Source organism: Silurus meridionalis, chromosome 27 (assembly GCF_014805685.1).
Source record: "Silurus meridionalis isolate SWU-2019-XX chromosome 27, ASM1480568v1, whole genome shotgun sequence".
Classification (NCBI taxonomy): Eukaryota; Metazoa; Chordata; class Actinopteri; order Siluriformes; family Siluridae; genus Silurus; species Silurus meridionalis.
The window spans coordinates 5,770,416-5,785,303 of NC_060910.1; the positions used below are offsets into that span (position 1 = coordinate 5,770,416).

At 35.8% G+C, this 14,888-nt stretch overlaps 1 protein-coding gene across 3 annotated transcripts; it reads right to left on the minus strand.

Annotated features, from left to right (window-relative positions):
- Positions 1 to 138: 138 nt before the first annotated feature.
- LOC124380362 (roundabout homolog 1) lies at positions 139 to 14,888 on the minus strand. 3 transcript variants are annotated; one of them, XM_046841249.1, is made up of 19 exons: positions 14,815 to 14,888; positions 10,386 to 10,567; positions 8,557 to 8,820; positions 7,389 to 7,540; positions 6,878 to 7,031; positions 6,308 to 6,751; positions 4,731 to 4,917; positions 4,550 to 4,647; positions 4,041 to 4,194; positions 3,820 to 3,938; positions 3,552 to 3,713; positions 3,052 to 3,168; positions 2,929 to 2,957; positions 2,694 to 2,760; positions 2,011 to 2,605; positions 1,762 to 1,922; positions 1,565 to 1,634; positions 1,264 to 1,462; positions 139 to 1,085 (listed from the first exon to the last, which is right to left on the minus strand). In XM_046841249.1, exons 7-19 carry the CDS (start codon positions 4,913 to 4,915, stop codon positions 681 to 683), a joined length of 2,361 nt encoding a protein of 786 aa, XP_046697205.1. In that variant the 5' UTR covers positions 4,916 to 4,917; positions 6,308 to 6,751; positions 6,878 to 7,031; positions 7,389 to 7,540; positions 8,557 to 8,820; positions 10,386 to 10,567; positions 14,815 to 14,888; the 3' UTR covers positions 139 to 680. The 3 variants fall into 3 exon arrangements, with proteins under 3 accessions (XP_046697205.1, XP_046697206.1, XP_046697207.1); XM_046841250.1 differs by lacking the exons at positions 8,557 to 8,820; positions 10,386 to 10,567; positions 14,815 to 14,888 and having other exon boundaries at positions 7,389 to 8,080; XM_046841251.1 differs by lacking the exons at positions 6,878 to 7,031; positions 7,389 to 7,540; positions 8,557 to 8,820; positions 10,386 to 10,567; positions 14,815 to 14,888 and having other exon boundaries at positions 6,308 to 6,865.

Consider the following 14,888-nt stretch of genomic DNA (forward strand, 5'->3'; position numbering starts at 1 on the left):
GACTTCTTTGTGAAAGTAATTTCCTGTGTGAAATGTTGAACTTTCATTCGCAAGCCTGTTTATATTGGCTAGCCAAAAAAATGCACAAATACAACATCAGCATAGACTTTTATTAAACGTAATATTTCAAAAGGAAACCACAATAATCTATGAATTTCCATAATATTTCCACTGTAATACTGATATTAACACAAAGCAGATTTGTTCAGTTGTAAGGTAGCACAGCCTTTGGTAATGTAAATGTAACAGTCATGTTGATTTGTACTAAAAACCTCTTACTGCTAAATCATTCATTTTTTACTGTATCACTGCACACATTTGCAGCTAGCTTTTGAGGCAATTCATCTTTAAAATATTAATTACTATTCTATTAAGTACAATAAAATTAATAAAAATTAATTAAACATCATGAATTCATTTTATTTGCCATTCCTATAGCACACACACACATAGAAACAGCATTTTTTAAGTAACAAAATATTTGTAGCATTTGATAGTTTATTTTAGTTTCTATAAAGAATTCATTATGTACACATATTATAGCCCAGAAAGTAGAACATAAAAAAAAGCTAAAAAACAATAACACCCAAACAAACAGCACCTTATAAATCAGACAAAAATAAACCTTGATAACAATTTAAAACTGAGTGAGACATGTTTTTTTTTTAGTTTTGCTTTCTTTATTTGCTATGATGCTTAGACAGAGCACTTTGATCGTGCTCATGCCGAGAATTGCTCTGAGGTCTCAGAGGCCCATACTGCGTCGTGGTTGAGGGGTAGAAATGCACATCAACAGCCACAGAGGTCAGGCCAAGGGTGACACAGTGGGATAACATGAGGGGACAGGAGGCATGGGAAAGGCTGATACTGTGGTGTACTGGAGTGGTGGACGAATCACCTGTCTGCAGGGTCAGAGAAGAGCGGAGACCCTCTTCCTGTGTACCCACAGGGTTGGAAGGGGGTGGTGAAGGGGCATCCCTTTGACACTGTCCCAAATCATGGCTCTTCCAGTCCTCCGTGCACTGAAGCTGGATGTCAGATGGGAGAATGGGCGTGACTTTTCCTTCCTCAAACGAGGTCTCTAACTGAGGTATAGAAGGTATAGAATGAATTATCTACAACTTGAACAACATTTCTTATCCATCATCTGGAATAAAAATCTAAACTGTGATTTTAGCTAAAAACAATTGCCCTTCCAAAATCTCAAATCACCACCACCAGCCATGATGGACAAGCTTACTTATAAACCAAAGCTTCACTGACCTGCTCCTCCTCACAAGGCTCTGGGTGTGTTTCCACTATAACTGGCATGTCTTGGCTTGGCTGGCCTTCCTCTTGTGTGTCACCATAACATGACTCCATTAGCAAGGTGGATGGACTGGAAGTTGGGGGATGGGCTCGTATCTCTGATGTGTTTGGACTTTGCTCAATAACAGCAGCCATGTTATCATCCTCAAATGCTCTGCAGCAAACACAAATGTATGAAAAAATACTATTTAAAATAATTTCAGATTGGTGGTTTAGGATGAATTTAGACTGGCATTATAGTATTACTCAAACTCACTTATTATCATATGTCCTTTCAACGGCAAGACGTTCACCGTGCCTGCAAGGCGCGCCAAGGCCTCTGCGAGCTTCAGTAAAGAGTGCCATTATTTGGTTGGTACAATATGAATAAAGAAATTAAATGTTATTTATAGGATCGATTCGATAAAAAATTTTACATCTGTTAATTGTTTTGTATATTTTCAAGATTATTACCTGCTCGTCCAGTAGTTACAGCTGCAGGGTCATTTTTCCGAAACAGAGAATAGAAAGCCATGGTAATGAAAATAAATGCCAAGGAAACTCCCACCCCTACTACTATTGGAATGTCATGTTTTTCAAGCACGGGCAGCCAACTTTGCGACTTCCTCTTCTCCCTGATAACAGATTGTAAAAAAATCCTCAAAACAGGGAGAAAAAAATGAAGGCTGTAAAAAAACGTTTTACTACCACATAATGTACTACCTGGCATTGTCATCTGTGGTCCTCATGGGGGCCTTTGATGTGTTTTTATTTAACATTTCAACTAATTCTGTATTATTTGCCTGTGATGCCTTGGTGGCTGTAAACTGTTCAGCAGGCTGACTCCAGTATTGGTGGACCTTCATGGGAGTTGTGCTGGTGATATTGTTCTTATTATACAATGTAAATCCGGAGGTCTGGGTTATTTCATGGGCCTGAGCCAATGAACTGGTAGAGGCATGAGCTTCCTGTGAGCTTGTGTGCTGGTCAGGAGGTCCTTGAAGGAAAATGTGCTTAAATGTCTGGCTGGGTGAAGACAATGACAATGGCTTCATGTGGCTCCAGTGTAACATTGGGTCATCTGGATGCTGGGTAATTAGATTAGCTGGAGTAACAAGTGCATGCCTTTTCTGTGTTCGTGTTTCTAAGAGTTTGGAGTAAGGAAAGACAGACTGTGGCCCTGGTGTTTTTAAGAGGTCTTTGTATTTGCCTTTTTCTTCTTTGTTCATGCTGTCATGGTCAGAGACAGATATATAGGAAGAGAATGGGGTAGGAACCCATGGGGTAAAATCTGTTGGTGAGTTTTTCAGATAAGTATCTGTAAAGAGTGGAAGAAAAACTCATGCTTTAATAAATACAATAGACACAAAGTACCTGTGGTTGTTACAGAATGGATTTGTTTTTACCTTTATAGGGTTTAAAATTCTTGAAGTCATTAGGATTTGTAGGTTCTTCTGGTTTGATTTCTAGGATCTAAAATATTTGTAAAAAAAACCCCAATAAGCCTAAGTATAATAATAATAATACATATAATATTAATTATAATTCAGTAAATACAGTAAATGAATATGAACAAGACATTTTTTTACAACGGGATGAGATCACAACACTATATATACTATGTATACTTATACTACTCACTGTAGTTAATATATCCTCATCAGTATCAGCTTCAAGTTAGAAGATTACATCAATTAGTGCATTATAACAGTTATTTAATTATTTATAAATGCATGTCTAGTGCAAAAGAAAATGTTACTTTACCAGAGAAAACGGTTATTGTAGTCTTCCTTCTATCATGACCAATGTTGTTTTCAGCAGTGCAGTAATATTCTCCTGCATCTGACTGGTGGACATTCGAGATGTGCAATGTCTCATTATCTGCAGGAAAAATAAGCTCTCAAAATCCAAAGCATTCATGATGTTAGACAACACATTAAAATGTAAGATAATTAGAAACAAAAAGAATTTTACAAAAAGACAGGAGGTATCCTTTGGGTTCTAAAGGAGATACACAGGATTTAAATTGAGTTGAAAGAGTGAAAGAGTGAAAGAGGCTAGATTGAGATGGTTTGGTCGTGGTTTATGGATGTGGTGAGGGAAGATATGCAGTTGGTTTATTTGAAAGAGGCAGATGTAGATGACAGGGTGGTATGGAGACGAATAGTCTGCTATGGCAGCCCATAACGTGGGCAGCTAGAAGAAGATGAAGAAGAAGAAGAAGAAGAAGAAGAAGAAGAAGAAATAAATAAATAATCACTTGCCATCAATGTGAATGCGTGGTGAAAGTGATAGAGGTGTCTGAAGGGCGCTTCTTTGCCAACTGTACTTCAGTGGTGGATTTCCAACAGCCCGACATGGAAGAATGACAGTAGCTCCCGTGGACACATTGACTGATCTCTCAAATAACACAATGACCGGCTTTGCTAAAAAAGTATTTTAAAGTATATACAGTACAGAATGATTAAGGAACAAATTTTAATGACCTTACATGGACATACAATATGAATATTTTGTATAGGTCTCATTCACCAGCTACTTGTAGAGTAGTTGTTTTCTCATCCTGTCCCACAGAATTGGAGGCTGCACATGTGTAAAATCCTTCATCGTAGTTTCTTACCGAGGAGATGTAAAGAGTTGCATTTCGCACCCTGTGAGTAAAGTGGCATTTTTATAACAAAAACTTGTAACACTTCTTATATAAAAAACGTCATGGTAACCTAAAAACTGATATACATGGAACAAATGCATACCCCTTAGAAATTTTGCCTCCTGTTTTTACCGACTGTCCACGTTTTAACCAGTCAATAGAAGGAACAGGGTGTCCTGACACCTGGCACTGAATTATTACCTCTGCTCCGACTGTTGAAATCACTGCCAGGGGCCAGATAGTCACAGATGGAGGGGCTGTCAAAGCAATCACATAAACCAAAAACAATGTTACAAAACTGTTTAAAACGTTGGTATAAAAGGAATCCTGAAGTCTAATCATGCTTGAAAACAAAAACTAAGAAGTCCTGCAATGGTAAAACTATTACCTTTTGCAAATAGTTACATTAAAGTGAAATGTTTTGCACTTCCCTTGGGTGATGAATAAAAAAGGCACATATGTTTCTGTTTTCCAGTCTATATTTAAAATGTACTGAATATATAATAATTTAAATGTAGGTGCACTCATCCGTATACAACCTTTTATGTACTGTATTATAATGAAACAATATATAACGAGTACACTCATTATAAAAGGTAGAATATACCATACCTAGAACTTCCAAGAAGATTTTTCTAGAAGTTATAGCTCTTTGCAGGAAGGAATTTGAAGCCCGACAAAAATAAGATCCCCTGTCTGTCTCTTGCACACTGAAAAAAAAAAGTTTTACAGCATACATTATTAAAGGTACTAACTTAAGTAAACTGTGGTCCTAAACAAAGTTTAAAAGCACCTGTGAAAGAGCAGATCTCCATTAGGCTGGGTTGAGATGTGTGACCTGGACCAGAGAATTCGGTTGTTTCTAAACCAAGACACTTGAGCAGGGGGTCGGCTATGTGGAGGTCTGCAGTACAGTGTCACCGAGTCACCCTTCCTCACTGTTTTATTAACAGACTGGAGGACAAAGTCCCAGTCCATCACTATGCAGGAGAAAGAAATATAACAACAAAAATGGTTAGGATGTGTACTTGATTGAGTTAAATTCTCACCTGACAAAAATTCATTACACCACTTGATTACTAGCTTACTTTCTGGTTATTTGCATACTTTGGTTGCGTCCGCAGTTTGGTTCTTGTGCTGTTTATTGTTTTTCAGTGTTTTCCCATGCTCCTTTGGATTTTGTCCTTTAATTTGACTAATTTGTTATTTTTAATCGTTGTATATTTCAATAGTGTTACAACCCTAGGTAGCCCATGTCCACATTGGTGTTCTGTATGTGTGCCTTGTGTGCAGGTTCGATCCACTCCAGAGTTTGAGGCCTGCCCTAGCCTGGCTGATCCCACCTCCTTCACGATGACATCATCCACCAGTTCCTATTTAAGGAGGAAGGAGTGAAGCAATCGAGGAGAGTTGTTGTAGTGGTGGTCTGTTTGTTTGCGTTGGTGTTTGGGGTATAGCTTGGTAGTTGTTGATCGTGATTTTGACCTCTGCCTGTTTATGGAATTTGAGCCTGTTTAGCCCTTGGACTACTGTTGGTTGTATATATTTCTTTTGTATTATATTGTAAAATCTTTGGTCACTGTACATATTTATTTCACTGGCATTAGGGGTGTGGCTGCCATTTACTTTGGGTGAGGGATTGTTTTGTCTTTGTTTTTGAAGCAGGGAGTTAGGGAAGCTGTTTGTATTTTCCTTTTCTTTGTTTTAAGGAAAGGTAGCTTCCGCAAATAGTCCTTTTTGTTTATTGTTTTGGCCTTGGCCCACCCTGAAGACAAGCCTGTAAGTCTGTGTACATATGTGTTACAGTGTAGCAAACCTTTTTGTGTGCGTTTGTGGTTTGTTGTGTGTTTGGGTTGTCAATTTATAAGATCTATTCTTTTGAATCCCGAGCTAAATACTCTGTCCGGCCTAACCCTAGACTGGGTCGTAACAATAGCTTTAAAAAAACATGACCATAGATACATGGATGACTGCAAATTCTATTATAATAGTTCATAGTAATGCGCTTTACATCCATCTACTCTATCTTTTTTGTAAACGAGACCAAGATGAAAGTAGAGAATTCCCAAGAGTGTTATGATTTGCCATTTTCTATCGATGGTTCATCAGAGGTTTTATTTTCTTACCCACTTATTTACCTACTCTGATCTGAAACCACATCAAGAGCACAAAATCTGTAATGTTATGTGTACTAATTGCCTTACTGGCCAACATTGGCATCACGGCTAAGATTTAAACATCCATTTCGCAAGAACCAGCTTTCAGTTACCTGCCCTTACGACACTATTCATTTGGTGTACTACAGCGGGTACTTACTTTTACATGGTTTGTAGGCATGCATAAATTCTTTAGAAGATGACATGAAGGTACCTGCAGGAAGGAGGTAAGCTGGCTGTGATCTGAGTCTCTCCTTGCCATTGTTAGCCTCACAGTAATAGAAGCCTTCATCTTCTGGCAAAACTCTTCTGTGGGATATATAGAACTGAATTGGTCCATTTGTTACTTTTATATAAGCATGACACAATCAAATGTCCCATGCTTCTCAATGAAAACACTTTGAATAATGTTTTATGGAATAAACTGATATGCAAATTTTTCATTTTTATAAGAATTGATAATGTCACTCAAAAACAAGAAGTTGTCCATGATCACGTAGGTCCCATCGTGACGTATTGGGTAACAGTAGGTCCTCTTTGATCCACTGCACTTTGGGAGTAGGGAAACCATGGACTACACAGTGGAGGATTGCCTTCATTTCCACAGCAACTGTGATATTTTCAGGACCCTGTATAATCTCAAGACTCATGCTTAGTCCTGCAAGTAAAAATATTTAAAAACGAAAGTAAAAAATGAAAACATCTGAAGCAACATGTTTAAGCAAAAGTTCCACAAAAGAGAAGCAATGGTTTTGTAAACTGTTACGTGCAATTTATCACATACCACTGACTTTTAATGTGGCTGTGCCACTTTCTTTGCTTATGTTAAGCAGAGGATTGTGGGTAACACAGACATAATGGCCTTGGTCTGACTTAGAGACGTTGGTCAGGTGCAGAGTGCCTGATGTTTTTTTCTGACTTCCCCCTCCATACTGACCCTATAAAATAAATCAGACTTTACAGCCCTGAAGATAACTTTTTGAGGAACAGATTTTGGAAAATGTTTTTGCAGAATCATTAGTCCCTTAAATAAAACATTTTACTCATATTCTAACCAGCACAAATATATCCAAATATATCTTTTTACAATGCTGGCTCACAAGCATAGTTGCAAAATCTTTATGATAGTTTTGTGAGCATGTAATAAACCCCTATAGTGACATCTAATGGACTGAGAATGAATTGCAATTTTGAACGTGGAAAATCAAAACCTTCATACGATTACAATTTGTGTTTGTTTGTTTGTTTGTTTGTTTGTTTGTTTGTTTGTTTGTTTGTTTGTTTGTTTGCAGTACCTGTATCTGAGTTCCTCTTGTAAAAGTGTGGCTGTTTTTCAGCCACAATATGTGAGCAGGTGGAGCGCTGTCCCCTGACACACACTGGAAAAACACGTCCTGATTTTTATTTACATTTTGAGACTGAGGACTGAAAAACACATTTTCCAGATCTGCAGGAGACATAAAACCAAATCTCAGTTGGAGATATATTGGCAGAGACATAGATTTACAGTTGAACATGTTTCATAGAGCCAGAACAATTGCACAGACTGACAACATATTCTATAGACAGAGATATACAGCAGTGGTGTAAAGTATTTGTGTAAATGTACTTACTTACTTTACTTAAGTAATTTGTTGGATATTTTCGAATTTCAGTATCAAAGAAATAAGCAACTTTTACTCTATGCTCAACTAAATTTATAATTTAATATATATGTACTTTTTACTTCACTATATTTTAATAGACAATGACATTTACATAAAATTACAAAATTACATTTTGCATGGCAGCTTTATCTGCTGTAGCTTATTTATTCTGCAGAGAGTCAATGTTGTCATTGCTATTTTATTTGTCCATTAAAAACTAATGGTTCTTCTACTTTGTGACATGATATTGTAATGTTATTTGTAATTGAAGAGCCCTTTTCGGAAGATTGCTTTACTACTTTGTCTTTGTTTTTTGATCAAATTGTTTGGACTTTGTTTCATTCTGGCATTTTGAAGAGGCTGTTGTGTAGACTTTACTTAATGCAATTCCGAGGTGTATACTTCAATTTGTATCTTATGAAATAAAACCTCACAAATCAACTGTTTTTGGCTTTTAACTTACATGTGTCTTGGTGTTGAGGACTAGTGCATATTTAAACCTAAGTTCAATATAAGTAAAATACTATTGTATTACTGTTTTTTAAGTACTCTAAGACTTCTACTCAAGTCATTTGAACTTTTAACTTTTTTTTTTAAAGTAAGTATGATTTTTCAGGTACACTTTATACCTCTGTTGAATAGTGTGGGTTCGCTCTACCTACTAAACATGATTTTAATAACATGTATGAAATCTGAGTTTCTACTGACATAATTTATGGCAAACTGTAAATAAATGAAAAGTTCTTCTGCAAGCCCTATAGTCCAAACCCCTTGAAAATAACTCTGTCAGGATCCACTGCATGTTGATGTTACATACATGCTTTGCTGACTGTGAGAGAACTTCTGATCTGTTTGCTTCCCTTCCTTGCACTGCAAATGTATCCTCCTAGGTTTTCCTCTATGAGTGAAGAAAAAAATAGAGAGCCATTGGCCAACTGATGAACTCCAGCTGACAATGCTCCATTTTCTTTTTCCCACTTCACCGATAGCTCTGTCTGTGGGCTTGTGTCATACACTGCACAGTGCAACATCAGCGGCCTGTTCAGAGCCCCTAGAACATCTTTCGGTTTGATTGAGAACGCTAAAAAAAAAGGAAGAATCAATATATTAAAAGGTAGGGATTCATTAGTTTGTTAAATAAGTTATTACTTATACATTAATTAGCATTTTTTCCATTAATGTGATTTATTTATGATTATATGTGCACGGATATATGTGTGTCAGTGTAGAACATGGGTCCCCAAACTATGGCCTGTGAGCCAAATACGTATACGCATAAGTAAGTAAAAGTTTCCAAGGATTGGTGACCACTAGCCTAGAAAAATCTTTCACTTGGTCAAATTCTGCCACTAGATAATGCTGAAATTGTCTTATTTGCATGTATGTCAGGCCTAAATCAAGTTGTAGAAATTTTACATACGTTATATACATACATATTTAATAAAATTCGCATGTGATTTTTGAAAATCCCATTTTAATTTTCTTCTAAAATGTTCCACTAGAATTTGGAGTGTGCTTAAGGAGATTTGTGCTTACAAGTGTGTTAGTAAAGTCAGGTACTGATATACGGTGAGGAGGCCTGGTGTGCAGTTAGTGTTAACTGCACACTTAATTCCAAATAAATTTCAATTAATTCCAAAGGTGTTCAGCAGAATTAAAGTCAGAGCTCTATAGCAGGCCACTCAAGATCTTCCACTCTAACCCATGTAAACCATATCTTCAAACTTTGTGCACAGGGGACCTGCCGTTCTGGAGCAGGTTTGGGTCTCCTAGTTCAAGTAAAGTGAAAATGTATCTAATGAAATTCTATACATTTGCGTGCCTCCAACAGTGTGGTAGGAATTTGAGGAAGATCTATTAATTAAGCAATTGAGTCAAATTTTGTCACCCATGTTAAACGGATGATAATATTATTTAAGGTATTTATACATGTATTTCTGTGCAACTGACTACTTATTACTTCTGGCAGTAGAAGAATCCTAAATATATGTTAAATAAGCTTAAAACGTTTATGATTAAAGAGAAACCACCTTTAAAGCACTCATTAGTATCTGAGATTTAGATTCCGAGCCTATGTGTACACTACAGTCATACTATAGAAATAAGTTTCCTTTTGTGTAATTTCTCAGAAATGATTTGAAAAGTATATTTTACAATCTAAATATCAAACATAATTTTTAAGGGTAATCTCCAAGTGAACACACATGCCACCTTGAGGAAACAGGTATTTTGAAGTGTGCTGTTGCTAGGTTACTGTCTGAGCAACACCACATTTTGGCAAACAAATGCAAAATTAGCATAAGACACATTGTGCTATCAGGGCCATATTATTGCAAATGCTATCAAAATGTCTAAAAATACAATGGCAGCTGTGCAAATAGGTCCACTCCTTAAAATAAACCAGAATCCAAGGTTCTACATTTGATTTGATCAAAAATATTGAGCTTTTTTTCAGGATGAAATTACATAATCCAGTGACATGTGGAATGAGGCGGAGATGGACTGAGCATCTATAAAAAATCAAGCACACTCAATTTGCTTACTAGATGCGCGGCATGTCAGAATAATTCTGCAAAATATTTATTTGGACAAGGTACGTTTGTTAGTATATTCAATATATTATCTTGTAGTTTACAACATACAAACCTAGTTCAGTTTGAGATGGGGTGATGCTGAAAGAATAGAAAAAAAGGACCAGCCAGACCGGGCAGATCATCTGGCCCGAGGTGTGGAGAGAAGACAACATGCTAACCTTCTCCCTCTGTACTTTTCACTTGTACGCACTTATCCATAGCATAGCTCATTATCCGGATAGCTGTATCTGTACTCTGGGGAACAAATTACATCTTGTATTAATTAATTAGCACTTGTGGAATTATGTATGTATGTATTTATGTATGTATGTATTTATGTGTGTATGTATTTATGTATGTATTTATGTATGTATGTATGTATGTATGTATGTATCTATCTATCTATCTATCTATCTATCTATCTATCTATCTATCTATCTATCTATCTATCTATCTATCTATCTATCTATCTATCTATCTATCTATCCATCTATCCATCCATCCATCCATCCATCCATCCATCCTCCCTCATAGGTGTATTTAGCTTTAAAGGTTTGATCTTCAATAAGATAAAATTCTTTTTATGAACTTTTTGAAGTGTTTTGTTAACATATAGCAATTATATGTTCTTCTGTCTTCTATAAAATCGTGAAGGTTTTGCATGATTTTAATCTTACTAGCCAATAAGTCTGCCCACAGAATACTCTCAGCAGCTGGCCTTTCCTCTCCACATTAGCTCACTGAATATTCCTATTTTGGTCATGTGTTACATGCACCATTATCACAACCCATGCTTTGTACACTACACGCCTCTTTAATACCTTCAATGGCCTGGCCACTTTAGTGTGTGCAACCGCAGCCCCTCCACTCACCGATTGTGACATGAAAAGAACAGGCCTGCTTTGTACCCAGAGGATCAGTTAGCGAGCCTGTTAAGAAACGCTTGTTGTCTGATCGTGTGGGCTTTCATAACTGTGCGCCCATGTAAGGTGCTCATAGACTTTAATGATTACCTAATTCGACCAGTGCTAGAGCAGATGCGTCCCTCATACTACAAAAAAATTATAAAATAAAATCACGGAAGGGATCAAATATGAGGTGAAGCTTTAAAATGATTTAAACATCGAATAAACAAAACATTCATGTCGTGGTTTGATTAATTCATAAAAATATCTATATGTTAAAATGCTTTGGTCCATCCAGTCACACATCTATCCTCCATAGATCCATCAATCAAGGCTTTTTTTGTAAAACATCATTCAGCATGTTTATATGCAAGATCAAAGCAGTACAATGTTTATGTACAATAGTAAAACCATTTGTATACAATAGCTTCACAAATCCCAGTAATACAGTAATAAGAGATATTTATTTTGCATGACTTTATGTTAAAAAAACAATGGCCGTGATCAAGTGCACATCAGGGCTATTTATTATTTTTACATTAGAAGCTTTAATTTTGCAAATTGACATTTTTGTTGTTTAATAGTGTTTCCAATTCTCCAAAACTTCATGACATATACCCCAATAAATATTACTTTACAAAGAAGAATGGCATCATACACCATTGTCTGTAACTATGAAATGTTTGTAGCTAATGACGCATTTTTCTTCCAAGAATGTAAATTATGATTGATGATGATTACTTTAACAGTACTTCTACCTGACTCTGTTCTATCACATTCATTAATGTTTTGCAGTCACTCAGTATGTGGCAAGTGCTTAGCTCTGTAATGGTTGACTGCAGTGTCATGAATGAGTACTTGAAAACCATGACTCATCGGGCGTGAAGCAGAGACAGCGGGTGGGTGAGCTAATGGGACTTAACACTAAGAGCTGGGGGTGTGTGTTTGTTTTGGCTTCACAACACCACATTAAATGAAGGCTGCCATCAGTTCATTAATGTTATAATTAAACTCTCTTTTCACAAATATCATTTAGCATTCAGGAAAAGGTTAACTATACCAATTTCAATTGCAGTGTACCCAATAGGATATATTTACTTTGACAATTGAATTTGTTCATACTGCGTATTTTTTTAAATAATTTATTGAGTATTACACCAGAAGGGGCTTTTGTATACTGCTATCAGATCACTTAAAGAAACTTGATGTACGTAGGTGCTTGGGATACTGAATGATCCGTCTAATGAGGGATGAGTGATTAAAGATATCTTGGCTTAATATTTTGTCTGGTAAGCATTTATGCAATACTTTATAGCTTCCATTGTTCAACTGTTTAGAGTGTTGAGTTTGTAAACTCAGCATGCCCAGTCAGCATTAACATGTCAGTGCAATTCACTGCAAATGGGGTGCAAGTGGTGAGTTCTGCACATACTGTAGTTGAAATCCCTTTTTGTTTTTAGCTTCCAGAATAGTCAGACACTGAGTTTTGCAGGCATGAATGTTGCAAGATCACAGAGTTATATTTTATATTAGCAACATGTAGCCAGTGGATTGCCAGAGAGCAGAAGATGTCGTGGAGACTGTACGGAGAAAATAAAAAGGAAGAAATTGACTGTCAGGGGAAATTAATTGTGACTGAAAGAATGTCATTGTGTTAGCAGCTGCGCCCTAGCCAGCAGTGCAAGATACAGTCGAGGATACCAATTAGACCTTATTTGCAGCCTCCTTCAGTGACAGACTGTTACATCCTAAGTGTCTAAAGAAGCAATACAGAAGGTCTTTTCTCCCTGCTGCTATTAGACTTTACAATCAGAGCTGTTCAAAGTGAACCAGTTACCAAAAATGTACAATAACACTAATTTAAAGGTGTACAATATTACCCATGTATGTGCAATATTACCTATGTGCAATATGTTTGGAAGCGTAACTACTTATTGGAGGTCTCATTTTCTTTTGTATTTACGCACTGCAATGTATATACTTTTACTACATCTCTTTTTTAATATATTTGCACATTTCTATTATCTTATCTTATCTTATCTTATCTTATCTTATCTTATCTTATCTTATCTTATCTTATCTTATCTTAAGGGGTGTTCACTCACTCAGCAGCAAACTAGTGTTCCATGTTTTAAGATTAGATGTGAGTGTGTCCAGTGAATTAACAATGTTGAATAAAGTTTAACTTTTTGCAAATATGGTGTAACTTTTCAGGAAAGTTTTTCCAATGGAAAAAAGATGGTAAAGTGCATTGTGACCCATCTCCTGTCACCACACTACTGTGCCAAAAAAATGGGAGAAAAAAAAAAAGGACTGTAGCTAGCAATTGTCCACTGATTAGATTCTGGAAAAATAAATGCTGAAAGCATTGGTGCAGAAAGTATTTAGTTATGCAGAAAAACAGGCTTAAACAGCTTTCATTTGGAAAAAATATATCTTGACAGGCTATAAAAGTCCACAAAACAACTGCAATGCAGCTTTGAATATTATCTACAACTTAGTACAAAACCTCAATCCTGTTTAACTGGACTCCTCATTTATCATGAGGATAAATTGACCCAAACCATGGCAAAATAAACATAAATTTTACCAGTGCGAATGTTTTATTGCTTTGTTACCCATCCATAGTAACAGATGCATTTGCTTTATGTATTAGGATTTATAAACAAAAAAAGAATAACACGTGTTTAATAAGTGCTATTACTATGACTACCAGTACTCTACATTAAGCTAATACTACTAATGGGAGCAGATCAGATTCATAGCCACCATCTGTAGGCTCTTATTTATAGTATCTCGATAATTGAGGGATATATTAGCATTTGCTTTGTACTAGAGTGGTGCAGGGTATGTGCATATTTACAAATAGAAAGATGCACACAGTTCTGCAGTTGGTGCACAGTGCAAAGCAATATGATATTCATAAGAATTACCTGATTTTGACATTTAATTTACGAATTAAAATTTGACTTTCACATATCTTTTAGCTTCAAGTGTTCCAGCAATGAACAAACTCTATGTCAGCAAGCTCTTTATAGAATTTTTTAAACCTCTTTGACTACAGATCATGACAAGACTCATGGCCTTTAAATTTGTTGTTATTTCAAGAAATGTTATTAAAATCTGTCCAATTTAGCAAAACATTTAATAATGACAGTTTAAATTACTATTTATTTACATATGCATTCTGATGCTATGAGATGATATAACTAGATATAAGTTGGCACAATAAAAAACACGACATCCCTGACACCTGGGACAGAAAGTAAAAAAAAATAACAAAAATAAAAATAAAATTGATGATGATGATGATAATAATAATAATAATAATAATAATAATAATAATAATAATTATTATTATTATTATTCAATATTATATATATATATTCTTTTTTCTTTCTGTAGATAGATAGATAGATAGATAGATAGATAGATAGATAGATAGATAGATAGATAGATAGACAGATATTTAAACAATTTCTAAAAAAAAGATTGCAAAGATCACAATAAATACACTGCAGAAATTATTTGCAACTTTACATACAGTGCTAGAAATATTAGATAAAAAGGAAATAACACTAGATAAAGAGTACTTACCTATAAATGAGAAAGTGTTCAGTGTCAGTGCAGCATCTCTGCAAGCTTGTTTTGCATTCACCCTCCTCTTCGAG

Bases quoted from the DNA above. Each gene is read 5' to 3' on its own strand.
- LOC124380362 (XM_046841249.1), bottom strand. From the start codon at position 4,915: ATGGACTGGGACTTTGTCCTCCAGTCTGTTAATAAAACAGTGAGGAAG. The intron at 3,939-4,040 runs GTATGCATTTGT...CTTTACTCACAG, and splicing joins GGAGGCAAAATTTCTAAGGG to GGTGCGAAATGCAACTCTTT. The intron at 1,635-1,761 runs GTAATAATCTTG...TCTTTACTGAAG, and splicing joins TGTAACTACTGGACGAGCAG to CTCGCAGAGGCCTTGGCGCG.